Below are 13,998 nucleotides of genomic sequence, written 5' to 3'. Positions count from 1 at the left end.
GCAAGCTCTTTTCACCACTGTCCCATATAGTTTCCCTCTCCTTCCCACATCCTCAAGCAAACAATAGAACTACGGTGAGATATTTGAAGGGTTGGTAAGTGTGGCTGGTCCCTATGTGCCAGTACTACACGCCCTCTGTGGCAGAGAAAGGCTCACCCTCCTTTTGAGGAGTATTAGCGGTGAGTCTTTAATCCTCAGTAAGTCTCACCAGTACAGATAGGTTGGGGAGATAAGAAGAGACTTGTTAGGCATAATTTGAGGGAGATATTCCATATTGGGGAAAAAGAGAAGGAAAAAACATTTCTCTGGAATGTTGATTTTAAACAATAGCTTATTGGAAGCTGTGCAAGGATTTGGAATGTTAGATTAAGTTCTAGAGAGATGAATTGGTGGGCAGAATGCAGGTCAAATGATTAAAAGAACTCGATAGATATATGAATTATTTCATAATTTATCATATGAGTATTACTTTAACTTATGGGGGGGCGTGCGCGCACATGCTTGTATACAACATACTAAGAAAAGTGTAGAGAAGGGCTTGGAGGAGGAAGAGAAAAATGTTCCTCACCTGTAACTTATTTCTGAAGGCATATGTTTAGCAGTCTTGACCCACCGTGATCTCAGATTATAGAGCCAGCCATAATTGTTCGGAAGAATAATGATCATTCTGTGTCTGTTACCAAAGGTTTATTGTGTATGTTTTACAGCTTTTATAGCATTTTTGCTTTTATTAGTGAGCTATTGTGAGGAGCCCTTGGTTGATGGACTCTTCTACTTCCTGGAAATCAGTTGTAATTTCTAGGATTACTTATAGAGTTGGTTGGAACATTTCTGTCAAAACAAAATTTTGCCAAACAATTAGGGGGAGGCAGATTGGAGGATTGGGCCAAAAGAAATCTGATGAAGTTCAACAAGGACAAGTGCAGAGTCCTGCACTTAGGACGGAAGAATCCAATGCACCGCTACAGACTAGGGACCAAATGGCTCGGCAGCAGTTCTGCAGAAAAGGACCTAGGGGTTACAGTGGATGAGAAGCTGGATATGAGTCAACAGTGTGCCCTTGTTGCCAAGAAGGCCAATGGCATTTTGGGATGTATAAGTAGGGGCATTGCCAGCAGATCGAGGGATGTGATCATTCCCCTCTATTTGACATTGGTGAGGCCTCATCTGGAGTACTGTGTCCAGTTTTGGGCCCCACACTACAAGAAGGATGTGGAAAAGTTGGAGCGAGTCCAGTGGAGGGCAACAAAAATGATTAGGGGACTGGAACACATGGCTTATGAGGAGAGGCTGAGGGAACTGGGGATGTTTAGTCTACGGAAGAGAAGAATGAGGGGGGATTTGATAGTTGCTTTCAACTACCTGAAAGGGGGTTCCAAAGAGGATGGATCTAGACTGTTCTCAGTGGTAGCAGATGACAGAACAAGGAGTAATGGTCTCAAGTTACAGTGGGGGAGATTTAGGTTGGATATTAGGAAAAACTTTTTCACTAGGAGGGTGGTGAAACACTGGAATGTGTTACCTAGGGAGGTGGTGGAATCTCCTTCCTTAGAAGTTTTTAAGGTCAGTCTTGACAAAGCCCTGGCTGGGATGATTTAGTTGGGGATTGGTCCTGCTTTGAGCAGGGGGTTGGACTAGATGACCTCCTGAGGTCCCTTCCAACCCTATATTCTATGATTCTATGAGGCGGAAGTTGTGAATATTTTTTCCATTTTTATTTTACCATCTCTAATTATCAGACATAATATTTCAGAGAATAGAAATGCACAGGAAGTGACCAAATGTTTATTTCCTAACACTATGAAAGTAAAAAAGATGCCACACTACTCTATGCTTAGTTCAAACCTTCCTGGGAATACATGAGTTTTTGTTTGAGAAAGATTATTTATGCCTTACCTTACTCATATTGATTTAATTTATATAAAGCCTGGGGTTTATTTTGCTGATCCTTCTTCCCTTGTACCATCATGTAAGTATCAGTTCAGTATTCTTCAGTTTTTTCCAATCCAAAGATCACAAAGTGGCCAGGGAAATACTTTTTTTTTTTAAAGTCTTGTGTTGCTGTGGCACATATATCTGAAGCACTGGAGTTCTTTTTAAAGCAGTTTGAGTTAATTTACCAGTCTGACTGTATGGTCTTTTTCCCTTTCCTTATGGTTTTTTCCCCTTTATCATCATTTCTATCTACCCTCACTTCCTAAATCCCTTTACCCAGCTAATCAATGACTTTTGCAGACTCCACTAAAGAGAGCCTCATAGACAGGGGTGGCCAACCTGAGCCTGCAAAGGAACCAGAATTTACCAATGTACATTGCCAAAGAGCCACAGTAATAGGTCAGCAGCCCCCCCGTCAGCTCTCCCAGCACCTCCCACCCACCAGAAGCCCCTCCTTCCCTCCCCACACCTCCTGATCAGCTGTTTTGTGGCATGCAGGAAGCTCCGGGGGGGGGGTGAAGGGGGAGAGGAGGAGTGAGGGCACTGCAGGCTCAGGGGAGGGGGTGGGAAGGGGTGGAGTGGGGGCAGGGCCTGTGGCAGAGCCAGGGTTGAGGAGTGAACACTCCCCGACACATTGGAAAGTTGGTGCCTGTAGCTCCAGCCCCGGAGTCGGTACCTATAAAAGGAGTCGCATATTAACTTCTGAAGAGCTGCATATGGCTCCGGAGCCACAGGTTGGCCACCCTTGTCATAGACCTAGAAAGAGAGACCGAGATCTCAGTTATCTAAAATCATTGTATCCGTATATTTCTAATACTTGGCAATTCCTGAAGTAGCATGCCAAACTTACAGTACCACTGGGCACTTGACAAAATATTTGATTATCTCTTCACAGAGGATCCCAATACAAATGAAAAGTATTTCAATTAAAAATGGTTTAAATAACTATCAGATTTTGGTTTATAGACTATTTCATACTGTTTTGTTGATGAATCTCAAGGTAGTTTACCGTATGTATGTTGCCCTTTAAGTGATTTGTAACACTAACAGAATAGCTAATTAGGCATAAGGTAATTGAGAGAGATGAATGATTATATAGGAGACTGAAGACATTCCTATGGGCTAGTGACAGATGGTCCTGTTTATCAAATATAAAGAATGTTACCCAGATGTTTAGAATGACTAAAAGAGTAGTGACTGAAAAGTATGGTAAATAATAGTTCTATTGTGTTCTGCTGTACTGCAGAATATTAATTGGTGGATTTTTTGCCAAAATAATTTGCATAAGTGTTTATTTAATTTCTTAAAAACTTTCAAAATTTGTTTTGGCATACTTTGTTTCCCAGTGAATTAATAGTCCACATTGATTTCAGAAGGGATACATAGTGAAACACTCATTGGTGTCCTAGTCAGTGTTTAATTTTGTAGCTAGTTTTTAGCAGTGTTCTGTTTAGGGACTTGTTTTTCCATCACTAATGCTGAAGAGAATACTTGTGTTTACTTATAACGGTTGATGTTTTTTCAAGAGTGATATATTTTATACTTTCAGTGCAATAACCCCAAAACCAAAGAACCCAAACTAAAGGCTGCATTGAGGATAGTCCCAGAATGGGTTCAGTATGACTCTGAAATACGAAAGCTAATAAAGCAACTTGAAAAAGGGAAGAAAAACTTGACTCAGTCTTCTCAGAAAGGTAAGAGAATAAATTTTCACATGCATGTTTATCTGATTTCTCATTAGTAATTTAAGCAAAGATTGGGGCTAGTATACATATATGTATTGTGCCTTGAGTCATTCTCCCTACTCTTGAGGAAGTTGTGTACATTGTATTAATTACATGATGCCTTTGTGCCTAAAAACTACATTGAAAGAATAAAATCCTGGCCTTGCTGAGGTCCGTGGCAAAATTTACTTTGACTTCAGTAGGGACAGGACTTCATCCAAAATATTTAACTTTGTGGTATCCTCATTGGTGTCCTCAAAATTAAAATGTATTTGGGCAGCAATGATAGCTCAGTTTCCTCAGTTTGAGATTTACTTCACAATCGCTTGATTGTTCATTTTATTCTCTAGAAACATTTCTTGATACTATCTCTGGTATAAATTCTATAGTATCTCAAAACACAGATTAATGAACAGAGTCAACTATGTAAATGTATTATGAAGTGTGAGAGAGATCAAATTACACATAAAGAAGTTAAAAGAAAATAATTAAGGTTGCAAAGCGAAGCAGTCAAAAGTTAGGAATTTTAATTTGGCCCCATTGTTTATATGCATTATAGTATTTTTTCATTACATGATAATTTTATATTTTTCAACACTACCCATGCCTCATGCAGTGAACAGATTTCTCAGTGCTTGCTTATTAGCAGCTCTTTAATATTTTGTTTTATCCTTATTGTTCAATATGTGGGCCCAGGTCTTATTCACTGCACATGATTCAAACCCTGATGTGAAGACAATTATTATTATTTTCCTCATGGGCTTTTCTGTGGTATCCATTACTGTAATATCTGAGTGCTTCAGAAATATTAATACTTTTTTTCACAACACCTTTGTGAGGTATGGTGATGCTATTATTCCCATTGTATAGATGGGGAACAGAGACACACAGAGAAATTAAGTTAAAAAATATCCACTAATTTTGGATCCAATTTGGGAGACCTGGGATATGGTTTTTCAGAGTACTTAGCATTATATAGGACTCTGTATATGCAAGCACGGCTTCCCTTGACTTCAGTTGCAGCTGTGAGTAGTCAGCACTCTGCAAGTCAGACCCTAGGGTTTCAAGTTGGGTACCTAGAAAATGAGGAACACACAATTAGTGACAACCTGTGAAAAGTTTGGTTCAAGTGACTTACCTTGCATCACATAGAAACCCTGTAGCAGATGCAGGGATGGAATCCAGTTCCCCTCGGCAGAATTCAGCTGCCTGAACCATACCACCATTTTTTCTCTTCCTGCAGTTCCCTACCTCATTCACTACACCAGTGGTTCCCAAACTTGTTCCGCTGCTTGTGCAGGGAAAACCCCTAGCTGGCCAGGCCGGTTTGTTTACCTGCTGTGTCCTCAGGTTCCCAGTGGCCGCAGTTCGCTGCTCCAGGCTAATGGGAGCTGCTGGAAGCTGCGCGGGCTGAGGGACATACTAGCCGCCGCTTCCAGCAGCTCTCACTGGCCTGGAGCAGCGAACCGCAGAGCCCCCCGGCAGCGGTCTGAGCGGGGCCGGCAGCCAGAACCCCAGTTGGCAGAGGGCCGGCAGCCAGTACCCCAGGCCAGCAGCGTAGCCCCCAGGACCAGTGGCCGGGACCCGGGGGCCGGCAGCAGGCTGAGCGGGGCCAGTGGACAGAACCCCAGTTGGCAGGGGGGCCGGCGGCCGGTACCCCCAGCCAGCAGTGTAGCCCCCGGGACCGGTGACTGGGACCTGGGCAGTGTGAGTGCCACTGAAAATCAGCTAGCATGCCACCTTTGGCACACATGTCATAGATTGTCTTCCCCGGTCTACACTGACCAACTAATGCACAATCCATTACCACACTTTAGAAGCAACACCCCATAGTCCGCATTATTGCTCCATGTAGACAAGCCCTTAGATACAAGTAATCATTTCTGGTGTTTTTGCACTGTTTATGGGATGAACACTTTTTTTCTTGTCTGGATTATTTTGTCAGTGTTTATTAGTTAAAACTAAAAATCAGAAGTCCTAATCATAATGCATATGCTGCAAGGGAATAGAGTTAAGGTTACCTATACAACTTTAATATTGGCTTTTCTAAGCTTTTGAGTGCTTGACTTTGCAACCTTAATAATCTTTTCACATCATTTTTATATGTAATTTCTTAGCTTTTTTAAAAGCTAAGCTTAGCATGATTAAAAAAGCAAACAAAAAGACCTCCAGAAATAATTCTTAGAGTGATTCTGCACATACACATTCCACTGTAGGTGTAGGTGTACCCAATGCACCTGAGTCAGAGATTTTTGCCAGCCGTACCAGCAGGCAGCATGTGCACCGTGGTATCCTCGTTCGCCAAGATGACAGTATAAAGGGGCATGATTGCCACCTCCTTGTCAGTTCCTTCTTATCACCCCTGGTGGGAGTTGGAGCTCCCTGATGCTCTTGAGCTTTGGTTAGCTAGCCTTTACGAGACATTTTTGGTTATAGTTGTAGCTTAATTTTAAATTATTTTAGTGTAGTAAGTAAGTTAGTGAATTTATCTGGGATTTTACTTTCCCAAATTTCAAACAATGTGCGACATGCAGGCCCATGACCTCTGTTAATAACAGGAACAAAAGTTCCCTAATTTGCTAAGGTGAGGGACATATGAAGAACAAATATCCTATTTGTACCTCCTTCCCAAAAAGAACAAAAAAAAGAAAAGAGGGATTTCTGCCTTAAAGTACATCTTCCTCAGAAGGTGATGCATCCCTCTTCAGAGCCCAACTGTGACCATGAGAGGATAGACTGAGTTCATTCACAAGGAGTGTCCCACCTGACTGCCTCAGCATATAAACCAAAATCTGGTGAGAAAATTTGCCTTCTCAAAGTGCACAAAACTCTCCTCACTCTGAGAGACACTTTTGAAGTCTCATTCTTCCTCTCTGAAGAAGTCTTCTGGTGCCAACTTGAGATCTGGTCATAAGCCCTGATGCTCACTGGCACTGTCCAAGGCAGCACCAGTGGGACCATCAAGACTGAAGTCTTCACCCCTACCAGAGAAAGCTTCGACCCCACTATCATCAACTCCAGTACCACCAATGTTAGCATCCGAGCACTTACTTCTGCTGTGGGTGCCCTCTCCCAGACTCTCCTTTGTTGCATTGTGCAGTTCTAGTCTCAATGGCCTCAACTTTACCATTAATGCTGGCACTGGCTGTTAGAGAATGATGAGCAGGTTGACCCAGAGGCGGATTGAGTAGATGGGCTTCTTTATTGCGGTACTTGTTCCCCTCAACCCAGTTGTTGAGTAAGCATTGGGTTAATTACATCACACTCTTTTATCTAAGTTAATATGTAAATACCTACATTCGCTACAACCCCCCAAAAACCCTTATTAAGTAATAGAAACTCCCACCCCTATTGATTATAGCATTACGCATATTATACACACATTTTTACCTTGAAAATACATTTCTTTGCAATAATTGTTGCTACAAGTTCCCTTAATCAGCAGTTCTCAGGGGAGGGAGGAAGGGGCCATGACCCCAAGCTCGTTTATGTAGCTGGGAAAGGAAGTGGGGGGAGATAACACTTCATTACGCAAAGGTATCCTTTAGACAACTACATTTCTTATGCAGCTGCAACATTTATTCCCAACAAGCTGAAGGGAAGGGTGAGGGATGACACTTATCTATCAAGCAAAGAAACAGTGCCTGCCTGTGACTCTACTCCGTAGTACCGCACCAGCACACCAGAGGTTTCCCAGATTTCTACTTAACCCTTACATATCCCAACACTATAAGCCCTGATGCTCACTGGCACCATTCAAGGCAGCACCAGCGGGACCATCAAAATGAATGTCTTCACCCCTACCAGAGAAATCTTCGACCCCACTACCGTCAACTCCAGCACCACCACTGTTAGAGTCCGAGCACTTACTTCTGCTGTTGGTGCCACAGTCATTCTTGTGGCAAAAGACCTTCTGTGTCTCCCTCTCCCAAACTCTTCTTTGTTGCATTGTGCAGTTCTAGTCTCAGTGGCCTCAACTTTACCATTACTGCCGGCACTGGCATCTCCACTTACTGCCACAGTTCCAGTAGTTCCATCCACTTTGTCGATGTATACTATTTTGCTTCCATTGACTCATCTATCTGCATTTGGACTGCCTCATCCATCAGATCCTTTGTCAACTTTTGGTACTCAAGGGATATCACTGGGTGTCCCCAGGGCTGAGACCTCCCCCGGTGCCTACAGAGACTGCTCCACAATTTACTGAGGATAGTTATATTTCCTCCTCTTTGAATTCTGATCATGATAGACCCATATCTTCAATAGGTCATTTAGGTTTCCATACAGAAAATGTTGTAGAGATTCCCCAACTTCAGAGCAAAATCATGATTATAGCAATGCCCCAGTATGGTGCCCTCCACTGTCCTCAGCTTTACTGGCCTTCTTCAAGACCATGTAGGCCCCTGTCTACCAGTGCAGGAGAAAGTCACATGCTGTACCTGTGGCACCTAGAGAAGATCCTTAACTAATCCTACAATCTCCCTTTTTATTTGTGCTCACAGAGGAAGAGTACACTAGGGAGAAACTTCTACATATTTCCCTCTCCCTCATATTTCTTCCTCTTCTCCAGAAGGTGAGGCCATCACCCCAGAGTTGACATCACCTCCTCCTGAGGACTTTAAAGTTTTTCAGGACTTCATAAGGCAAATGGAAATACATCTCTGGAAATACAGGAAGAATTTATGCAAGACAATCTGCACAAACTACTGGACAGCTTGCACACTCCTGCTCCTGGAGGGGTTGCCCTTCCCATTAAATAAGCCTTGTTGGAACCTGAAAAGACCCTTTGGCAGACTCCAGCCTCTATTCCATCCGCTGCTAAATGGATGGACAGAATATACCATGTCCCTTAGCAAGAATCCAAGTATTTCTTTATGCATGCCATCCCAGATTCGTTAGTGCAGCAAACAAGCATTCAAGGCAGTCTCACCCTAAAACTACCCCGAAAGGCAAGGAATAAAGAGACTGGATCTATATGGCAGAAAGTCTTATACCACCATGAGCCTTCATATAAGGGTGTCAACTTAGCAGGCATTCTTGTCCAAATACACCTTTATTAACTGTTGAGCAATTCCACAATGTGTAGGAAAACTGCCTGAGGAATACAGGGATCAGTTTCTGGCGATAGTATCTAAAGTATCTCAATGCTTACACATTCTTCCAAGCAGCTACCAACGAGTCAGATATCATGTCACATTTGATAGCTATAGCCATTTCAATGAGAGATTCTTCTTGGTTGCAGGCCTCCAGCATCCCAAAAGAACCATAAAATACAATAGAACAGCTACTGTTTAAAGGTGCTAAGCTGGTCTCTGAAAAAACTGATGACGCAATGCGCACATTGAAAGACCTTCCCATGACCCTTTATTTGCTGGGTTTCTATACCCCAGTTACAGAGGGGAAGCAGCTTAATTCCCAAGTGCAGTACAGACCCTACTAGCAGCAGAGACCTCAGGATGCCTCAAGAAGAAGAACTGAGCCTCTCAGATAACGCCCATTGGCATCGTCTGCAGCAAGCCGTTCTCACTAGATTTTGGTGGCTTCGAAACAGGCAGGATTAAAGGGCAAGCTGTTACAATTTAATGTAATTCACATTGGATTTGTGAGTACATCAAGTTTTGCTAAAGTTCAGCAAAGATCGTTCTTCCAGCTAGGATAACAGCCCACTCCACGAAGGCGCATGCCACTGCATCTGCCTTTTTGAGCAATGTTTCTATAGTGGACATTTGCAAAGCAGCAATGTGGTCATCTGTACAAACCTTCTCCAGACACTGTGGTGTTACTCAGGCTTCCTGAGACTACACCAACTTCAGCAAGTCAGTGCTGGAGTCTCTCTTCAGGTAGTCCAAAGTTCCACCACCTGTAAGGAAACTGCTTGTGAGCCATCTACAGCAGAATGTACAGGAGCATCCCTAGCCCTTTTGTTGGCAAGGGCAGAAAACATTTTCAGCCTCCCTATCCTCTTCCCCACTCCCCCACCCCATCCCCCAAGGAAAAAACAGAATTAAAAAAAGCTTGGTGGGACAGCATCCCCTGAAAGCTGGTGCTCAGGCAACTGCTCCTAAAACTGATCCTGGGAATGTAAATTGCACATTCACTCCAAGGAGAAAAATCAGTTAGATACGTGTAGGGTAACTATTGTTCTTCAAGATAAGCTGTCCACATGTAAATACCACACACCCCTACTGCCACCATTACTACCATCTTCCCTGCAACTTTGGATTTAGCTTACTGGCAGTGCAAAGAAATGGAGAGGGAGGTGGCATTCACACCCCTTTAAACACTCAACTTGGCTCATGAGTATAGCAGGGGCACACTCACCACCTGCTGATATGGCTGCACATACACCTACAGTGGAGTGTCTACATGTACAGCACAATTCAAAGAACAACAAATATTGTACAAGTGAGTAACCATTTTCCAGAGTGTGGCATCATATTGACACCCACATGGTTCATCGGCATGGTGATCACTTTAGAATCACTGTGCAGACCTCTGCCACTTGAGCTAAGAGACTAACTGATAGCAGTAGTTGGTTATTACCCTCCATATGGATCATCATTAGAGGGAGATGAGACACACTTTGCCAGCGGGTTTCACAGATATTTGCTGACATCAGAGGAATTCTGAGAACTCAGAAATCTTGGGTTCCATTCCAGGCTCTAGAGGAGTGTGTACTCTAGTGGGCACACTTCTTTCACCTTTTTCCCCAAAGTTTGAGCCCTTCCTTCAACCATGTTTCCTGTCCACACTGACTTCCAGGCCCCCTTCTCTGACGCTTTATTCAGTCTCATTCTCACCATCCCCTGGTTATTAGTCCCGCTTTTTTTGCCCATCCACTGTCAGATCTGCATCTTGGTCATTCAGTTCCCCCTGCTGGCTCCCAGTCTCAGTCTTCTTGCCCAGCCAGTGCCAGTATCCCTTTACCCAGCTCCCAATCACAGCCTCCATTTCCCCTCCCTTGTCCCCAGACCCCAAGTCCCAGTTTCCATCCTCAGGTTCATTATCCCAGTCTTCTCCTCCCACCACCCCTTTGTGCATTCCCATCAGGGAACTTCCTTGTCACTGCCTGGAGCCATTGAGAGCATACAAGAGACTATCTCCCTTCTGTCCATTGCCCAGACCTTGGCCCAGGACAGCCCACAGCAGTCTGGATCTGCAGTTGCAGGGCAATTCCTTGTCAGCCCTTGTCTGAAGCATGCCCAGTGCTGATGGAATCTTTGGGGAGTTTAGCTATGGTCTAGCAAGTCGCTACTGAGCATGTGCAAACTGCAAGGTTTTTTAAAAGATTTATAAACTGGCCAAATTTGGGTGGATTTTCACAAAGATGTCAAAAGACATCTCCAACACAAAGGCCACACCCTGCTAAGTCCCTGCTCCAAAATATAAGGGCTCTAAAAAGTTGCCAACATTTTGAACATTGGCAAAACAGTGTATTTCCCCTTGGCTCATTCTTGGAAAACAGATTAATTATTTTGGCTGAAATTTTCCAAAATTGTTCAGCCTAAGACAGAAATCCAGCATGTTAAATTTCTCCCCAACTGTTAGTTTGACACAGTTATAGGCAATTGAATGGGGGTCTTATAATATGAGAAGCATTGGGCTACTAGCTCACCTAGAACAAAAAATGAAATCACAACATAATGGGGCTTTAAATTACAAATGCAGATTTTGTTACTTTATGTAGCTTTAACTTCATAGATCATAGGACTTGGCATAATCTCATTGTTGACAGCTCTCATGAGTAGGAGGCTTGCAATATTTGGTGGAGTGTTTTGGTTTTTTAGTTAAACTCCAGCTCTGGTAGTCAAGTAGTTATGTGAGAATTTCAACTTTAATTTTAAAAATATTTTAGTCCCCATGGTTGCAGAGAAAAACATGAAAATGTGAACTCTAAGGGATCAAAAACTAGAAGGCAAATAAATGCACTCTGCTGCTAAATAATATGTAACAGTTTCTTTAGTCGTTTCGATTATTTGTGAATGCTTATGGTCAGTTGTTAGCAGGGTCTAAAAAATGCAGTGAATTTTTAAATATGTGAGCTGACTGTTAGGACTCTGGGAATAAATAAAAAGCCTCCTGAAGCTATTGGGGCCTTTTTAATATTTTAGAATGTATTACAGCATTGCTCTTAAATATGAGCAAATATATATCATTTTATTTTTTTGGTTACAGTTTTTAAACATGATGAACTTTAGCATCATTTCCAAAAGGTAGCTGTGGTGGCACAACTGAATCTTCTACGTGAGATGGAATGGAAGATGGACATACTGCAGAGGCACTATTCTGAACATTTCATCAATATGTAAAGTCAAACTTTTTATAACTAATATGTTGCTTAAAGCATTCAAACAGAATGGGAAGAATAGATAATGTAAGATCAGAATATGAAGATTTTATAGTTTTGTTTTTACCAAGGTAAGTGGGCGTTCCTATTTTGTTGATTTTCCCCCCCTCTCCCCACCAAAGACAGCTGATATATAGGACCTGGTCCTACATCCCTGCCATACCCAAAACTCCCAGTTTATAAGGAATGCTGGATTGGACCCTTTAAACTTAAATTGTATGGGGATTTTTTTCAGATTGGCTGGTTGTAGTCCATGAATGTTACGCATTGTCAGATGTTTAAAGGGATACTTGAAAATAGTTTGCATTGCATCCTATACATAATCAAAGTTGAGCATATTCAAACTCTGTAGTATGATGTACATGCATCAGTTTTTTCTTGTATAAGATGTACTGTGTTTCACAAGAAAAATTCACAGCACTGCAAGGGGCAGTTGTAAAACATAGTTTTTTACTGAAATCTAGAGCTTTGGACCAATCTAAAATATTTAAAATCAATTTCAAAGTTTATAAAACCAAGGATGTCATTTTAAATTTATTGTGCAAGCTTGATGTACTAAGTTATCTGTTTTTAAAAAGTAAACTTACAGCCAGTCACACTTCATTATTTATTTTGTTACATATTAATCCAAAACAAGCTCTGTAGCAAAAGATATTTTAAAATTTCAGTAGAGTCTATTCTTTTATATGTTCACTTCCTTTATCATATTTGAAATACAGCACTGTAACTGTGTTCCATAATTATTCTGTCTGAAAACAAGATCAGAATGCATCCAACAGAGAATTAGGCTAGATTTCAGAGATTGGAACAGTGTGCTTGAAACACAGAATCTATCAGCATTTTTAAAAAACTTAAACAGCACTAAAAGAACGGTCTTACATAAGGCCAGATTCTACTGTTGACTATATGTGCACAGCTCCCATTGACTTAATATGTGTAAGAGAACAAATGATACTGTATATTTAAAAAAGGAAACATCTTCCTAGTCAAGAACTTGCTGTTTTTTACGTCCTATTGCGTTCATGTGCACTAATGTTTCGCAATTATTTCTTCCTTGGAATTTCAAGTTTCAGATCTCTACTATGAAGCTTTTGTTAAATTAAAAGCTAGAGTTCTACATCTTTAAAGCAATTTTTTGTCTCTGTGAGCATTATTCCTTAGCTGGCTGGGAAATTTCTCTTACAAAGCCATAAAAGGTTTATAATTTGCATATAGATTTTTTTTGTTCATTTTATGTGAAAGCCTCTACTCAACATCCCATTTAATTGGATTAAGATTAAATGTTAAGAAAACAGATCATGGTTTTCTTTGAGAGAATGTTTAAACGATATCTGTTTTCTAAAATAAACATAATTTGTTGGAACTGTTTAAAAGATTTAGTGGAACAGATGCCTTTTATTTTATGCAGTGTTGTAAATGTTTATACGTGATATTTTACAACTTTTTTTTTCTATTTCTATTTATGGAAGTATATTTTCAAGAAAAGGCCCACTAATATGAAACCTTCAGTTTGAAATGCGGTTTTGCTTGTAAAATAAAGGGCTCCAAAAAATACAGTCACTATTTCTCAAAGACTTCAATAAAGCCGCATTTCAGTCATCATAGAATATCATTTTATATTTTAGGATAAAAGAAACCAGCTGTATATGTTATACAAAGTATAAAGATGCCACTGAATTGGCCTAATAAAACAAAATAATTGTACCCTCATTGTGATTCTCCAGCATTTCTCTTTTCCCTATTATTTTGTGTTACACAATACATTTAGTATGCCAATTACTAGAACCAAAGGAAAAATTGCAGTGATTCTTCAGGTTGTTGGGTTTTTTTATTTGAAAACCGTGGAGATGGGGGTAGCACAGCAATATATACAGAATAATGGATTGCCTCTAGGGTAGGATATAAGAACTTAAAGAGGAGTCCAGTGGCACCTTAAAGACTAACAAATATATTTGGGCATAAGCTTTCATGGGTAAAAAACCCACTTCTTCA

At 41.3% G+C, this 13,998-nt stretch overlaps 1 protein-coding gene across 2 annotated transcripts in view; it reads left to right on the top strand.

Moving 5' to 3' along the window:
• The window catches only part of UGGT2 (UDP-glucose glycoprotein glucosyltransferase 2), a 301,272-nt gene extending 287,563 nt beyond the window's left edge, over positions 1-13,709 (top strand). For both annotated transcript variants that reach the window (XM_073348024.1, XM_073348019.1), the window contains exons 38-39: positions 3,485-3,629; positions 11,835-13,709. In XM_073348024.1, the coding sequence (XP_073204125.1) occupies positions 3,485-3,629; positions 11,835-11,857 (168 nt within the window). In that variant the 3' untranslated portion in view covers positions 11,858-13,709. The remainder of the gene's footprint in view (positions 1-3,484; positions 3,630-11,834) is intronic.
• The last annotated feature ends 289 nt before the right edge of the window (positions 13,710-13,998 follow it).

This window comes from Lepidochelys kempii, chromosome 1, assembly GCF_965140265.1.
Source record: "Lepidochelys kempii isolate rLepKem1 chromosome 1, rLepKem1.hap2, whole genome shotgun sequence".
NCBI classification, from domain to species: domain Eukaryota; kingdom Metazoa; phylum Chordata; order Testudines; family Cheloniidae; genus Lepidochelys; species Lepidochelys kempii.
The sequence above is the reverse complement of the archived record's forward strand: the minus strand, read 5'-3'. Positions and strand labels throughout refer to the sequence as shown.